The sequence below is a fragment of the Aulostomus chinensis genome, chromosome 9 (assembly GCF_037954235.1).
Source record: "Aulostomus chinensis isolate RoL2024-O1b breed Wild chromosome 9, RoL_Achi_v1.0, whole genome shotgun sequence".
Taxonomy (NCBI): Eukaryota; Metazoa; Chordata; class Actinopteri; order Syngnathiformes; family Aulostomidae; genus Aulostomus; species Aulostomus chinensis.
Window position 1 is genome coordinate 3,556,357 of NC_141328.1, and position 16,220 is coordinate 3,572,576.

Below are 16,220 nucleotides of genomic sequence, written 5' to 3' on the forward strand. Positions count from 1 at the left end.
TCATCGGGGTTAAAAGAAGGGTGGTGGTGAAGAACGAGTGTGTGTCCGCTGGGATCAAGTGAGCGGCTATAGAAATGTCTGTTGAAGCATCTCTCCTGTAAATTTGGTTCAAACTATTAGACGTGCTTACAGTCACTTGCTGAAGCGTGTTTGTGGCGTTACTATGGACGCAGGTCAACATGTAGCCGCTGAGGTCCATCTCCTTGGAAGCAGTTGAGAGAGGGACATTGCCAGATGTGTCGGACAGAGATGCTCTGGGCCACACCTCCCAGGCTGCTGATGCATGATAGTATCTTAGATTTATTTAATTTTCTCTTGTTACCGTGGAGATGAAGGGGAATGGGCAGAATCGATCTGCGTAGGAATAAAATTGTCATCTGATTGATGGATGTGTTGTTGTGTGTTGCTAGGTAACCGACGGCTCCTTGGTGGCGCTGGTCCAGAAGCAGGTTTCTGCCTACAACATTGCCAACTCCTTTACCTTCACCAGATCCCTGAGCCGATATGGTACACACACACACAGACACACACTCTCTCTCTCTCTCTCTCTCTCTCTCTCTCTCTCTCAATCTCTTTCACTCATCATCAAATTCACCGATCTGTCTTTGTCCTTAGAGTCACTGCTGCGAACATCAAGCAGTCCTGACAGTCTCAGATCCAGGGCACCGATGATCACGCCTGACCAGGAGACAGGTACCGCACCTGTGCTGGTTCTGACCCAGACTGACGCACTCTGTGTGCGTGTATACGCTGCACTACAAGTCTGTGTTTTATGTTTCAGGAACAAAATTGTGGCATCTGGTGAAGAATCACGAGCACAGTGACCAGCGGGAAGGAGACCGAGGCAGTAAGATGGTGTCTGAAATCTATCTGACGCGGCTGCTGGCTACCAAGGTAAAGTGCGCACAGCGAGCTTCCCTCCGTGAGGAAATTATTACACCTCTAGTCTTTAGAGTCATGATTTACTCTTCCTGCCTCCAGGGGACACTGCAAAAGTTTGTGGACGACCTGTTTGAGACCGTGTTTAGCACCGCCCACCGTGGATCTGCTCTCCCATTGGCCATCAAATACATGTTTGACTTTCTGGACGAGCAGGCCGACAAAAGACAGATCAGCGACCCCGACGTGCGACACACCTGGAAGAGCAACTGGTAGGTTTCGCTCCACAAACGCTGGCGAGATTGGTGATGTGATCAGGAACACCCACATGAACCCGTTTCTTGTCTGTCCAGCCTTCCTCTCAGGTTCTGGGTGAACGTCATCAAGAATCCACAGTTTGTGTTTGACATCCACAAGAGCAGCATCACGGACGCCTGCCTGTCGGTTGTAGCTCAGACTTTCATGGACTCCTGCTCGACATCTGAACACCGGCTTGGCAAAGACTCACCCTCCAACAAGCTGCTCTATGCTAAAGACATCCCCAACTATAAGAGTTGGGTTGAAAGGTAGCTAACAGCTAACCCACTGTTATCGCCTACTAAAAGAGTTGGGTACAAACATAGCTAACATACACCAGCTAGCATACTAGCGAACCTAACTACAAGAGCCAGCAAGAGAGGTAGCGAACACGCTTACAGTAAAAATACTATATTCTCCAACATCCATAGCTGGGTGGAGATGTATATAGCACACTAAAATCGGACACACTGTTTTTGATAACTACAAGAGCCGTAGCTTTGGTGGAGAGGTAGCTGACATCTTGGCTAATCTGCTAACTCGTATGAGCATCTGATGTTCAGGGTACGTAACATCAGTTCAATCATCAGGGTAACATCAACTTGCTCCTCATTCAAAACTCCTCCATTTTACTTGTTAGCCACCGTGAGTGTAAACATAAATTTGACATGGTGGAGCTTGATGTTTCATGTCACATGATGCAATGTTACTGGCAGCCATTTGCAACCAGAGGCACCTGTAAAGGCTTAAATGGCTTGAAACAAAGGTCACATGATCTGTCGTCCCACCACATCATAATCCTGAGCCTAGAGTGACGGTGATGTGTTCGCCGCGCAGGTACTACCGGGACATCTCCAAGATGCCCAGCATCAGCGACCAGGACATGGACGCCTACCTGGTAGAGCAGTCCCGTCTCCACGGCAACGAGTTCAACACACTCAGCGCCCTCAGTGAGCTCTACTTCTACATCAACAAGTACAAGGAAGAGGTGAGGAGGGGCGGGGTTACATGTCCTGATGACATCACATGTCCTGATGACATCACAGCAGCTTTTTTCTTTAGCGCCTATGGATTTTTCACCACAATGACTTATTTATTACCAACGCCGCCAACGGTAGCAGTGATGTTTTACTCTCGTCTACTCTCTGACCTCTGACCTGCTGATGTCACCAAGGTCCCTCGTTTGAATTCTGTCCCTCAAGTGTAATCTTGTCGTCGTGGAGTAAAGTTTTTTTTACGTCCTCACTAACCTGTGTCTCCCTCCTACAGATCTTGACGGCGTTGGACAGGGACGGATACTGTCGCAAACATAAACTGAGGCACAAACTGGAGCAAGCCATCAATCTGATGTCTGGGAGCAGCTGAGAGGAGAGGAGGAGGAGGAGGAGGAGGAAAGGATGGACGGCTGGACGAGGGGATGGACGGGATGGGGATTGAGGGCATTTCGTGATCTGAACTGTTGAACAGTCAGCTGAACTGAGCGCCGCCGGCCAGCCCTCGGCAATCAATCATCACTAATGTATTTGTCAATTGATTGATTGGTTGACTTGAAGACCCCCGACTGCCTCCCTTGCGGGGGTGGGTGGGTGGGGGGTGGATTCATTCACGACGCGTCATTTTTGCAAAAAACAAAAACAAACTTTCAGGATGCGTCGTCTTTGTTTGGAGCAAAGGAAAAAGATCTGCAAACGAGGCGCCGCCAAGACATCGGGACATGCAGCTTGGTTCGAGGCCTGAAGGTCACGTGACGGTTTTGTCCAGGTGACCTGCCCCGATGGTCACAATCTGGACCAGACTGGACCTTAAACACCTCGTTGTAGTCTGGAGCGATATGGCGATAACCCTGAAGTTTCACTTGAGTCTCTTAACTGATGTCGTTAATTTAAATCTCCTTGGAACCCTCCGCTCGGCGAGAAGGATCCGGATTCACTGTCAGAGGTTCAGGTCAAGCTTCAGCGAAGGAGGCGTCAAGGTCAAGTCCTTGTTGGGAAAAATACAAACAACCTCTAGCTCATGAGATTCAGAAGGTTGTTTAAAGCTTTAATGAAGGAACGGACTCTAACGAGCTGACGTCCACATAAACTTGACCGACCGTGAAACTAGTCTGGAAGGATGTGGCATTCCGGGAATTCCTCCCGGGGAAGAAGGAAGAGATTCTTCGAGCCGAGACAGATGGACCTCAGACTGATGAGCGGAGCCTCCTTGATCCGAAGTTTCAAATTAGCTGTTTCATGACCACTTGATGTTTCTCTGGACAATCACTCTGGACCGCAGCACACTGAGCCTGATGCCTACCGACCGACCAGAACCTGTGTCCATGACCCAACCCTCTATGACCCCACCCCGCCTCCTCCTCTCTGTCCACCCTCACCATTATTCTGCCTGCCTTCGTCTCTGTCCTCCTTCTCTTTCCTCCTTCTCTTTCCTCTGCCCCCCCCCCCCCCCCCACGCGAACCCGCTCTGTCATTGGTCCATCATGGTGGCCTCCTATTGGCCCGCCAGACTCTTAAGTAACATACTGCCGACCAATCACGACTGTGGAAGAATCTTCATAGAAGTAGAGTTGTTTTAATACATTCCAGCAGCACGGGCGCCATCTGTAAAGACGCAAGTGGAGCAACCGGTGTCCGTCAGGACCCACCTGGATCAGGGTTCTGGACCCTGTAGACTGGACATCTGAACGATGGTTGGTGCCGGCGGCGTCAACGTCGGATCTTGCACATACACCCACATGCAGCCATGTTTTACAGCGCCCCACTAACGTGCCCAGGAGGAAATACTGTGCCATGTAAAGACCGGACCGGATCGCGTCAGAACTGGACCGGACTCGGACCAAACCCCGGATCAAAAACAACCCGGAATGTAGTTTTAGCCGGAACTTTCAGACTTGTGGCCATAATTGTAAACAAGAAAAAAGAAAGATGATAATAATGATGATAAAGTATAAACAATTAAAAAAAATAACCACAGAGACGTTAAGAAGCGTGTAAAGAACTTTGTGGTTTCGACCGTTTGGATCTTCAGGAGCTGAACTTGTACAAAGCTGAACGTTATGCCACATCAGTGAGGAGGAGGAGAGAGAGCCAGCAGACTGGACGGAACCGATGCTGTTCCTCTTGCCAATCGGCCTGACCGGAATGAACCGGGCCACAACAGGAGGGCGGAGGTGGTTCTGTCTGAGCTGAACCTCAGCGAGACATCTCTGTGCTTAAGGGCCAAACGGACCAGAATAAAAGACGACTTTTGGTGGTGTTTGGGGGGTGGAGTTTGCCAATCTTTGTCCAGAGTTTATTCCTGGAGTTTTCACACCAGGTCAGCCGGAGCCACGCCCATTAGTCAGGTGTCTGCTTCTCCTTGATGATGTCACAGAGAGTCAGAGGAGGCTTGTTAGCGAAGGAAGAGACGGTCACAAACTCAAGACTGAACTGAGCGTGAAAACTCTGAATTCTCTGAATGGCGGTGGGAGAAATGGCGGCGCTGCACCTCCCAACATCTCCCTATCCTGTGGTAGAACATTTTCACATGACGCTTCGCAACATTTCAGACTCATGACAGAAACGCATCCAGCTATCGGGTGGAACGTCAAGTTTTATTAAAAGCTGCCAACACTGCCCCCCCCCCCCCCAACTCGTCTGGATCCATTTTAAATTAAAACATTTGTTTTTCTAGTTCGTCCGGTTCGATTTCACATCTCTGTCCCAAGGGGCGTGTCTGAGGGAGCAGAGTCTTTCTGATTGGTCAGAAATGTAGCACTGGAAGACTCTCAGGTCTGGACACCAGTCACACGTCAGCAGGAGGCAGTCGTCTCGCTGTCATGTGACCTGGTGTTTTGTTTGCATCTTAACAAATGCAGACGGCTCATAATCCTCTGGGTTTTGGCTCACTTCCTGTCAAACTGCATGAGAGTTCCCTTGGAAACGCGCCGACACGCCTATCGGGCTCGGGGTGGGTTGTTGAAGCTTCCTATTAAAACCCGTCGGTAGTTGTTTGGTCGTTGCGTGCAGGTGCTGTAACCATGGTGACCCCTTAGAATGTGAAGATGTTCTACCACGGTGGCGGCGGCGGCGGCAGCCGTCTGCCGGCTCTCTGAGATGCCATAAAGCTACAAAGCACCTTTGTTTCTTTCTTACTGTTGTTTCACTGTCATTGGATCTTTGGGGCCAAAATGGACCTGAGTGAGGAAGAAGAGGGGGAGGAGGAGGAGGGAGGGAGGGAGGAGAGAGAGGAGGAGGAGGAGGGAGGGAGGGAGGGAGGAGAGAGAGAGTGAGAGTGAGGGGGGGTCCTGCTAAAAGACTGCCTTTTACATGATTCATTATCGAAGACCACTACCATCCCAACACACTGTTCAGACCACGTGTGTGTGTGTGTGTGTGTGTGTGTGTGTGTGTGTGTGTGTGTGTGTGTGTGTGTGTGAGCTGCTGCTGCTGCAGTGGGAACTATCAACTTACTTCTCCGTCGATGCTAATTTCCTGGTTAACAGTGAACAAGTGATTTTTCTTTTTATTTCATTATCTTGAGATATTTAAAAGCTGAGAAGTGGAGACGACTACCATCTTGATGGTCTTCCACTGTGGCAGCAAGAAGGATGTGTGGTTCACACACACACACACACACACACACACACACACACACACACACACAGCTGGGAGGAGGAAACAGACTGAAGAGGCCATGGAGAGGGCGGGTCCAATTCCTGTAACACAAACAAAACCAACAGGAAGTAGATTAATATACCTCATTTTGATTAGTACACGCGCGCGCGCACACACACACACACACACACACACACACAGCTTTTAACTTTAATGGTGGTGAGATATTTATTAATTTTTTCCCTTTAATTTATTTTTTACAGAAGGATGTATTTATTGTGGGAGGAAGTTATTTTGTACAGTGTTTTACATTGCAAACACACAGATACACGCACACACACACACACACACACACTGGGAAACGACCATCAAACTGACTCGTTTGAATTATTAGCTCTTGAACTCTGATTGGTGCTTCGCTACAATGTCCCTCTTTTTCATCTTATTGATTGGTTCTTGTATTTAGTGTCAAAACTGTTTGACTTGATTGATCGTCCGTAGGGGGCGTGTTGGTTGACGGTCGTTTCTCATCGTGTCCGTGTTCAAATCTTTCCCCGATCACGCCGCCTGATCGTCCTCGTCAGGTCGGCTGGACATCAAATTCATCAAGCCCCTCCCCCCGCAGACAGAAAACCCAGCAGGTTTGTTTGCATCAGAGCGACGGCGAATCGCTGAGCTCCAGTTGATCGAAGAGTCGCACGTCTTTATTGTACCATAATATTATTATTGTTATTATTATTACTGACCTGAGCGGGCGCCTCTCAGCCGCCGCCACTGCCACATCAGGATCCTCCATCTTACTTAACCTGTAAGCACTTTTCTGATCAAAGTTTAAACTCTCAGATCTCGCCAAGTTGTTCCCTGCAAGGGTCCTTCAGGCGCCGCCTGAGAAGCGCCGCTCACGCTGGATCTTGTGTCTCAGTTCAGGGTGGGATTGTTCCTTCAAGCGCCGGATGGCGAGGCTTCACCAGATGGCGTTTTGAACACAACAGGATGAGCTGACTGTGATTTCTAAAAGAAATCTGCCAGGTTCCTCTTCGGGTCCATAATCCCACCAGAACCTGGTGGCGCGACCTGATAAGTCCCACTGATGATGTCACACCACTTGATCAGAGGTTTCTGGATCCACATTGGAAGACATGAGACTAGCCAAGAGGACGGGGCCGCTTGGCCCACAAGGTTCCTTGGTTGGGTCAGAACCATGTGGATCCATGAAGACAGCCTGTTTCTGTTTCTAAAGGTGCTTTTAGTTTGTGAGGGAGATTCTGATGCCCCTCCCACAGCTCAAGAGACGACCACCAGCTGGAAAACATGGCGACCAGTCGCTGTCAGTCAGTTGTGATTCAGAGCAAAACTCAAATTTTGTCCTCACGTCGTGTCACTCTAGTAAGGAGCAGCGCGTCTCACCTCCATGTTTCTCATCTCACCTTCAATTTTCTCGCTGTCTCATACCTGTGGCTGTCTCAAGAGACGTGTCTGACTCATGACATCATCATAGCCGCCGCGTCTGGAAGCCGTCTCCGGGGACTCTGTCTTGATGATGACTGCTTTCAGCGTAGGTTTGACTGTGATTTAATTGTAATACACGGATGCAAAACCATGCTGAGATAACACCATCATCATGGGGATTTGGACCAAGTAATCATTCACGATTTGTCAAAGCTGTTGCCATGACGACAAGTTAACAAATTCTGAAACCTTCTTTATTTATTTTTTTTAAAGGGATTCTGATTCGATTGACCACAGGGAGTAATCTGGATGCACAAATTTAGCATATTTTTCAATAAATGTACTCATCGTTTGTTCTGAAAGCACCGGTGAGGCTGACGTGATGTGTCAGAAGCTTGACAGTAACTCTGGTTGTAGCAATAATGAGTGCAACAGTCTCTGACTCTGTTTCCTCCAGCAGTGGTCTCTGGGAGTTGTAGTTGACCTCGACAGTTTCCCCAGCGAGTCATCAAACGCTTCACTGATTTCCAGAAACCTGCATACTCACATGAATATCTAATAATTATATCAATGAACTACTGGTGTCGCTATGACATCACTCAGGTCCTCGCCATCCGCTGCTGAAGCCTCATGATCTGACCACTGCTCTGCTTAAAAACTGTTCCACTGAAGACACACGGCCTTGGTGTTTCCAGGATGTAGTCAGGGCCCTTTTTGATACCATTTGCCATTGCCTTGTTTTTATTTTTAATTTTAATTTTTTTTTTTTTTTTTTTTTTTTTTTGCTGAGTTGAAAAATGTACTGATGATGATGATGAATCTTCATGTAATAGCCTGTGTCTGTTTTTATACCATCGCCATTGCCTTCAGCTGAGTTTGTATATTTGTGTGATTTCACTAAAGTGTAATGGAAACATTCGACTGTGTGCTTGTCGTGTGTATTTTAAGGGACGACATTAACACTTCCAGTTACACATCAGACGAGTCCAGCCTCCTGCTGTGGTGCTGTTGGCCGACAAACGCTGGCACAGGGACAGATTAATTAATGGAGATCAATGATTCGGGCTTATCAACAGCTAACAAGTCGCCATCGTCATCAGGGGACCGACCTCACCTCTCAGCTTCGAGTTCATCAGCACAATTCTGGCTAATTATACAAACAGTTTGAATATAATGTGACATGCATAAACACAGAGAATATTTTTTGCTTCATCTCCTCCCGCTTGACTAGGAACTGAAGAAATGTGGATAGTGAAAACCCAGAGGGATGGTATAAAGGCATATTCGATAATCCGTTAGCTACATGTAGCTGACAGCTAACGTTATTTGTCAGCCTTTTCCTAGCTAACGCTGCTGGTTGTTTTGCTTTGTCATAGGATAGGAAGTAAGTAAGCTAACACATGATATTGCAATTACTAGAGTACATGTTTCAGACAGAATTAGATTCAATACATGTGTACAAGAAGCAGTAACACAACAGTATAATCATGTCCAGCATCCTGCCTTGAGCATGAACCGCGTGAATATGGTCTATTGAAATGGTCACTTCCTTCTCGCTGGTTCTGTTGTTTAGTGCTTGTTGTCTGTTAGCAAAAGCTTATTTCCTATGGGTCAGAATTGTTGACATGTTGCAAGGGTAGGTGCTCAAATATCAGTAGGTCTGCTGAATATAAACCATTTCCAGAACTCTGAACAAGCCCTAATCGCACTTCTGGTGAATGACCTCATGCAGGAACCATGTCAGGTAAGGTCCTGATGTCCCTAAGTGCTGGAAAGCAAGGTATCATGGGACTTAAAATAACTAAGTTCATGTTTGATGTTATGAACTTAATAGTTGTTTCTTCATGCTGCTAGCAGTGGTGCTAATGTTAGCTTACTGTTACTGTTGCTGCTAGGAGTGGCGGAAATGTTAGCTTGCGGTTGGTGCCAGATCTTCTTGCTCCTTAGTGTTAGCAGTGGCGCTAACAGCTTGTTGCTCTGGGTGTCACATAATTCAGCTTGTCTGACTCTTTTCTTTTTTGTTTTGTGGCCTTTTGGAGCCAGAATAACTTCATTGACATTAGTCTTCATTGGTTTTAGCATTACATTTTTTAAAAATTTATTTTATTATTGTTATTTTTTGTTAGCATTACATTAGAAACAGACATGTAAAGAGAGACTATAGCTAGAAAAAACAACAACCTGTAAACAAAATTTACACAATATTAACAGTTTATTGTATCAGACTGAACCTGAATAATGTTGTATGTCAATATCTAATTAAATGTTAATGTGTGTTGTTCTTGTCAACACATGCAGACATTTAAAGGTATTTCTGGCTGCAGGCGCTGAGGGCATCGGTGAGCTTATTTACATGAGTGGCAGCTTCACCGAAGATTAAACTTTGATTTGATGACATATGTGTGTGTTTGAGGTCCTGAGTCAGACCGTAATGGCAGTTAACAGCTGCCAAGTCAGCGCGCGCGCACACACACAGACACACACACACACACACACAGCCACTCTCCCAGATTAACCGTTAATCATAAACACTGAAAAGAGATGAGTCATGAGTTTTCTGCGTTTGCCACTGAATCTGAGTCTCTCTCTCTCTCTCTCACAGACGCACACACACACACACACACACACACACACACTTGTCGAGGGTCTCGCTGATCATTTCCTCTGTCAGCGTGTTTTTTCTGCTGATGTTGAAGGCGTTTAGATCAGGATGTTGCGTCTCATAAAGTGACTCAGTGGCTATTTGGATGTGGTCTGTTTTCATCTCGAAGGTTCATTCATCGTCCCGCAGGCTCCCCCCCCCCCCCCGGCCTCTAAGACCAGCGACAGTCCTCCTGCATCTTCACACTCATCCCGTCTGTCCTCTGACCCAAAAATTGATGCTCATTTCTGAATAAATTCTGAAATCCCACAGACAATATCTACATGATGGCTTTGGGACACAGTCTAACTCACCTTCATCACCATGTCTCGCCTACCGTGTTAGACTTTTAGCTGGTTCAGTGAAAGAAATCAACAATCTAGAATTAAAAAAACAAACAAACAAACAAAAAACACCTCACCACTGATAAAAGCTACAATGGGATTCATTACCGAGGGGCCTTGCCGGTCTTTGGGGTCCCTGGGGGCCCCTGCAGTAACTCCTGCAGGTCGGCATCCTCATTGCCATTTCTGGAACATTTTTTGCAGCTTTGCTTTGGCATCAATTTCAGATCAGACTGTTTCCAGTAATGGTTCCAACTAATAGAGACATTGTCCAGGGATTAGACTGTACCGCCACCCACCTCCTCTGCTCTTAATGATGCCATTTGTTAGTGAGATGAAAGTAAAGCACAAGCACTCCAGAGATTAGACCCAACCCAGCACTGCTGGGAGCTGCAAAAATGTCAAAGTTAATTATGATCGTCACCATTTAATGAGTTTTACATTGTTTATTGTGCCATTTTCTTCTCTTATTGAAATGAAACACACTTAGGATGTCTCTGTGGACAAGACTATTCCCTCAGCTTCTTTGTGGATAATAGCACTCTCTCTTTCTCCAGAGATTAGACGTGTTCATTACTGCAGATATTTAGGACACTACACACTCCTCTCTAAAGAGGCGAATTAGGGACGGTAGCCATCCAGAGATTACACTCAGCCCAGAACAGGCATTTTCCTTGACATTGATTACAATTGAGTTGTCTGGTTTCCAGGTGATAGACATTTCCCACAGGACTGGTCTGTTGGAGCTGAAAACAGTCGTCATGGAGAAACAGACAGAAACACTGTCTGCTGTCCAGAGATTAATGGAGACCAAGCAAGTCCAGCAGGACGCACTTGTATGTAGCTACAGGCTAATTCTAGGTTTCCTCACTTGTAAATACACTGATCCAGGATTTTATCTATTGTCCACAAATAATCTAGAATCAACACGCTGAAATATACATTGAATCTCAAACGTTTATATTCCTGATTCATGAGGGACGTGGTGGAGGTTCTGTAATCCTGGACCTAATCTATGATTTCCGTGCTAAATTGGTAATATACAATCATCCAGCATTTCTCAGTGACCCGGAATCCTCGCTTAATGTGTTCTAATCCAGAATAAAGATGGGATTCAAACCCTCTGAACAGTTATTAATCCAGGATCTAACACAGGATCTGATCCTGAACCAAATCAGGGTCACCTCAGTTAACTGGAGGTGTCACAGGTGCGTGATGGGAAGTGAAGTTCTTTATGCTTCCTCTGTCCCTCCATCATGTATCACGTGGCTAACGGGACTCCAGCAAATCAGCTAATGGCTCATTAGAGATGGCGTCCAGTGGGGCTTCTGATTAATCAATTACAGACAGATGGAGATTGATCAGTAGCAGCAGTTGCCATGGTAACAGAGCTGATTATGAGCCAGATGCGTGTTTGTGGGGGGGTGTTCTGATCAGCTGTTTGGCTAACACACACTATGACTACACTAGTCAAGACTTGCCATCCCCCTCTCGTTCCTCTTCAAACCTTCAAAATAAAACATTCTTATTGTGTGTGGCATTTGAACCAATCGCAGCAGGTTACTTCACGCTGCTCACATGCATCACACAGACGTTCAGCAGCAGACGCCGGCTGACTTGACCGCGGCGTGTTCTCCTCGTCACGACAGTCTGGCCATTTTGGTTTCAGTCTCTTCAAAGAAATTCTTAACCTTCAGTAACAGTTTCAGAGACGAGTGTCTTGTCTGTCTCACTTCGGTCCATCTAAGCATCCAAGTCACAGTCTGACACCTGATTGGACGTCAGTCGACCTTCATTTGGTGCGATTCGGATGACATCATTAGGTGTTAACAAACATCTGCCAACACTCACATCCTTCCAGGAACAGTTTGGCTTTGGTTTAGGGTGATGGCCTGTTTGACCTTCCATTGACCTCAAGCATGTGCAGTTGGATATCAACACACGAGGACTGACAGCGACCCGGCGACCAGCATTGTCTCTGGGAAGATTCGTCTGGCTAGCTAGCTAACAAGTGCCAGCCACCAAACCCTAGGGACCAGTTATTTATATTCCAATGTTTGTTAAGCCCAGACGTCCACAAGCAGATCTCATCCTCATCCCAAATGTCAAAGTGAGATTTTAGAAACTGCATCATCCGGCACTGCCAGGGCGCCGCGGTGCAACGGTAGTTTTGTAGTTGATGTTGAAACTCAACACACTTTGCTGCGATGGGATCCTCCTCTAAAACCCACGTTTTCTGTGTTTATGAAGCCATTAAAGCCTCCCAGCTGTTGAAGGAGCCTGAGTGGAAACGATGTCATCTATAAATGATGAGAGCGACTCACTGATGGAAAATTCTCTGTTGCTGCGGCGACTGTATCTGTGTGACCTCATCGCCATTCTATCAGTGCAGCATGAAGTCACCACCTGAACACGTCCCTGTAAAGTAACACGAGCGAGAACATGAAGGCCTCGTGTCACTCGTCCACCTGTTCATCTGCTGTCAAGCTTGTGTGAAGTGTCAGGGCAGTTTCTATGGTTACCTGGTGGTCTGATCTCAGGTGCGCCCCCTCAGCGGGTCATGGAAGTAGCTCAGGTCGGCCGTGAGGTCATCTTCAAGTTTTTATCAAGTTCATGAACACTCACATTGTTGCATTAAAAAAAAGGATTTAAGTTTAAAAAGTTAGACAGCGAGTTCTTCACTTATAGAACAGTTTTGGTTTGAGGTTGATGGAGGATGTTGTGACATCACGTGATCAAAGCTCACTGTTGATTTGTTTCACACGAGGTGTCTGGAGGAGCCGGGAATCAAACCGGCAACCTTCTGATGATGTGACACACTCATAAGCCACGCCCACACCCATGAGCGTTAACTTTCACATGTAAAAAAAAAAAAGTGTTTTAAAAATAAATGTTTTGTTGGTTTCAGGTGACATGTTGGGAGTCTGCCAGCAGGACAGCACGTGGAGATCAAGCGTCACAGGGTCAAGCTGGAAAAACAGATTGTCAGTTACGTATAAGATGACCACATCAACAAGGCTGGCAGCGGGGGCAGGTCAGGAGATCATCACCATGACGATGAGACGCTGATGGCAGACATGAGGGGCAAACCAGGCTTCTATTACCCAGGTGAGCCTCAGTAACACATGGCTTCCTGCACCTCAATGTCATCATGGAGGACGGTGTAGTCACTGATGTCCATCCTGAATAGTCCAACATTTATTTTAAGAAAACCCTCAGACCATCACCCCACAGCCCCCTGGAGCTACCTGGCTTAAACTGCCTAGCAACAGCCAACGAGGTCAAGCTGCTGCGGCATATATGATTGGGCTCCAGCCAGTCACATGACCCCACCAGTGTCATGTTTAATAAATGAAGTCTGGTCATCTTTCGGAATCATCTGGTTTCTTTATGAAGAAAGAATGGAAGGAGGAGGCAGTCACATGTCCGACAAGGCCATGCCACCATCTTGCCTTCTACAGCATAAACTGATAGAAGATGCAAACAACAACTTCTACACAACATGATGTTTTTCCTAAATTACATCATAGAAACTCTTGAGTTCTTTAAAGAAGCAAAAGTGTTCACCATGTCCTTGACTCGCCGCCACCGCCGGCGCCGCAGAGTCAGAATGTGCAGGTCAAGACAGGACACCTGTTTATGACACTGATGCTAACACTGACAGCTAATAGATAGTCCATGCTGCAGCTGCATGCTAATCAGTAGCGCGTGTGCAACATCATTGATGTGGTCAGTTTTAGCCAAGAGGAAAGGTCATGAGGTCGTTGGTGTTCATCCCTGGATGAAGGTGCTTCTGGAGAACCTGCAGACGTTCTTAGCAGAACACCAGCATCCATCTTTTAGAGGTCACATGCTGACGAAATAGCAGTAATAGAGGTGAGGTCCCCCCCCCCCTCCTTTCAGCTTCTCTCCTTTCCTTCTTTCCTTTCCTAATCTCTCCTCCCGTCCTTTTCTGCTGACTTCCTTTCCTCCTTGTGGTTTGTTTCCTCTCCTCTCCTGTTCTCTCCTTGTTCCTCTCCTCTTTATACTTGCCCTTCTTTTCTCTCTTCATGTGCCTTCTTCCCTCCACTCCATGTCTTCTCTCATTTGTTCTCCTCATCTCCTAACCTCCCTCTTCTCCTCCTTCCTCCTCTCCTCCCTCCTCCTTCCTCTGTGACTCCTAATCGTTTTATCCGTGACTCAAAGCGCCTCCAGCAGGAGCAACATTAGCCGCTGAGTGAACTGGCGGCACTCTGCCAGGACCGGGGGGGCTGCTCGCCACTGATAACGACCCTCACTCTGGTAAGGGGGGGTTGGGGGTTCATAGATGAATCTGAAACATAATTTCTTTCTTTCGATAGAGGAGTGGGAGCAGGGTAGAGCAGAAGCAGGGTAGAGCAGAAGCAGGGTAGAGCAGGACAGGGGTAGAGCAGAAGCAGGGTAGAGCAGGAGCGGGGTAGAGCAGGAGCGGGGTAGAGCAGGAGAGCGGTAGAGCAGGAGAGGGGTAGAGCAGGAGAGGGGTAGAGCAGGAGTGGGGTAGAGCAGGAGAGCGGTAGAGCAGGAGAGCGGTAGAGCAGGAGCGGGGTAGAGCAGGAGAGCGGTAGAGCAGGAGCAGGGTAGAGCAGGAGAGGGGTAGAGCAGGAGCGGGGTAAGGCAGGAGCGGGGTAGAGCAGGTGAGGGGTAGAGCAGGAGAGCGGTAGAGCAGGAGAGGGGTAGAGCAGGAGAGGGGTAGAGCAGGAGTGGGGTAGAGCAGGAGAGGGGTAGAGCAGGAGCAGGGTAAGGCAGGAGCGGGGTAGAGCAGGAGAGGGGTAGAGCAGGAGAGGGGTAGAGCAGGAGAGCGGTAGAGCAGGAGAGGGGTAGAGCAGGAGAGCGGTAGAGCAGGAGTGGGGTAGAGCAGGAGAGGGGTAGAGCAGGAGCAGGGTAAGGCAGGAGCGGGGTAGAGCAGGAGAGGGGTAGAGCAGGAGAGGGGTAGAGCAGGAGCGGGGTAGAGCAGGAGAGGGGTAGAGCAGGAGAGCGGTAGAGCAGGAGAGGGGTAGAGCAGGAGCAGGGTAGAGCAGGAGCGGGGTAGAGCAGACGCAGGGTAGAGCAGGGGCAGGGTAGAGCAGGGGCAGGGTAGAGCAGGGGCAGGGTAGAGCAGGAGCGGGGTAGAGCAGACGCAGGGTAGAGCAGGAGCAGGGTAGAGCAGGAGCGGGGTAGAGCAGACGCAGGGTAGAGCAGGAGCAGGGTAGAGCAGGGGCACGGTTGATGGTGGCATGTAACATCTCATTTTTCCTTTAGTGCCATGTGACCATGACGATTGTGCAGGTTCATGATTTGGTTCTGTTTATCAATCAATTCAAGCTCTGTCAGCAGGTGCTGGCGCCACCCGGAGGCCACCTGTGCCATCGCAGATGCATCGTCAACAACCAGCTGCAGAGGGAGGAGTCTGAGTTAAGTAGGAGATTCTCTACTACTACGACTACAACTACTTCTACCACTACTACTACTACTACTACTACACATATACGACTACTACTAATAATAAAGAGATAACTGGCTGCCGATCACCTGACACCATCGTCACGGTAACCCTGATAGAAATAAAAATAGTGATCGTCATTATGAAGGTCTTCAGGCTTCTCCCAAACCATTTGAAGCGATGACATCACTTCCTTTTAAAAGATATGTGCATCTAAGAATATTTCCACTAAACTTTTGCATTTTTTGCATCAAAAGTATATTTGAATAAGTTCCTATCAAGAGAGTTTAAATGTGCCCATTAATTCATCACAATCTTGTTGGCATCACATGATGCGTGACATCATACATGAAACTCACACTTGAAATACAATGCGGCGGGACTCGACTGGCCATCACACGCTCTCATGTACTCGTGTGCAGTTTGGCTCCAACCGCCAACTCTTCAAACACCCCCAGAGATGAGGAGGGACGCCAAGTGCAGGACACAGACACACACACACACACGCAGGATGAGGTCATGTTGTGTGTATGTTTGTCATGATTAATTCATCCTTTGCTGCTTTTTAAAAATTGCACTGT

At 47.6% G+C, this 16,220-nt stretch overlaps 1 protein-coding gene across 1 annotated transcript in view; it reads left to right on the forward strand.

The window, feature by feature from the left end:
- plxna3 (plexin A3) overlaps window positions 1-5,368 on the forward strand; it is a 57,770-nt gene extending 52,402 nt beyond the window's left edge. Inside the window, 7 exon segments of the mRNA XM_086213152.1 lie at window positions 411-507; window positions 616-693; window positions 782-894; window positions 982-1,151; window positions 1,233-1,445; window positions 2,014-2,164; window positions 2,446-5,368. Coding sequence (XP_086069278.1) covers window positions 411-507; window positions 616-693; window positions 782-894; window positions 982-1,151; window positions 1,233-1,445; window positions 2,014-2,164; window positions 2,446-2,541 — 918 coding nt within the window. The 3' untranslated portion in view covers window positions 2,542-5,368.
- Window positions 5,369-16,220: the final 10,852 nt, after the last annotated feature.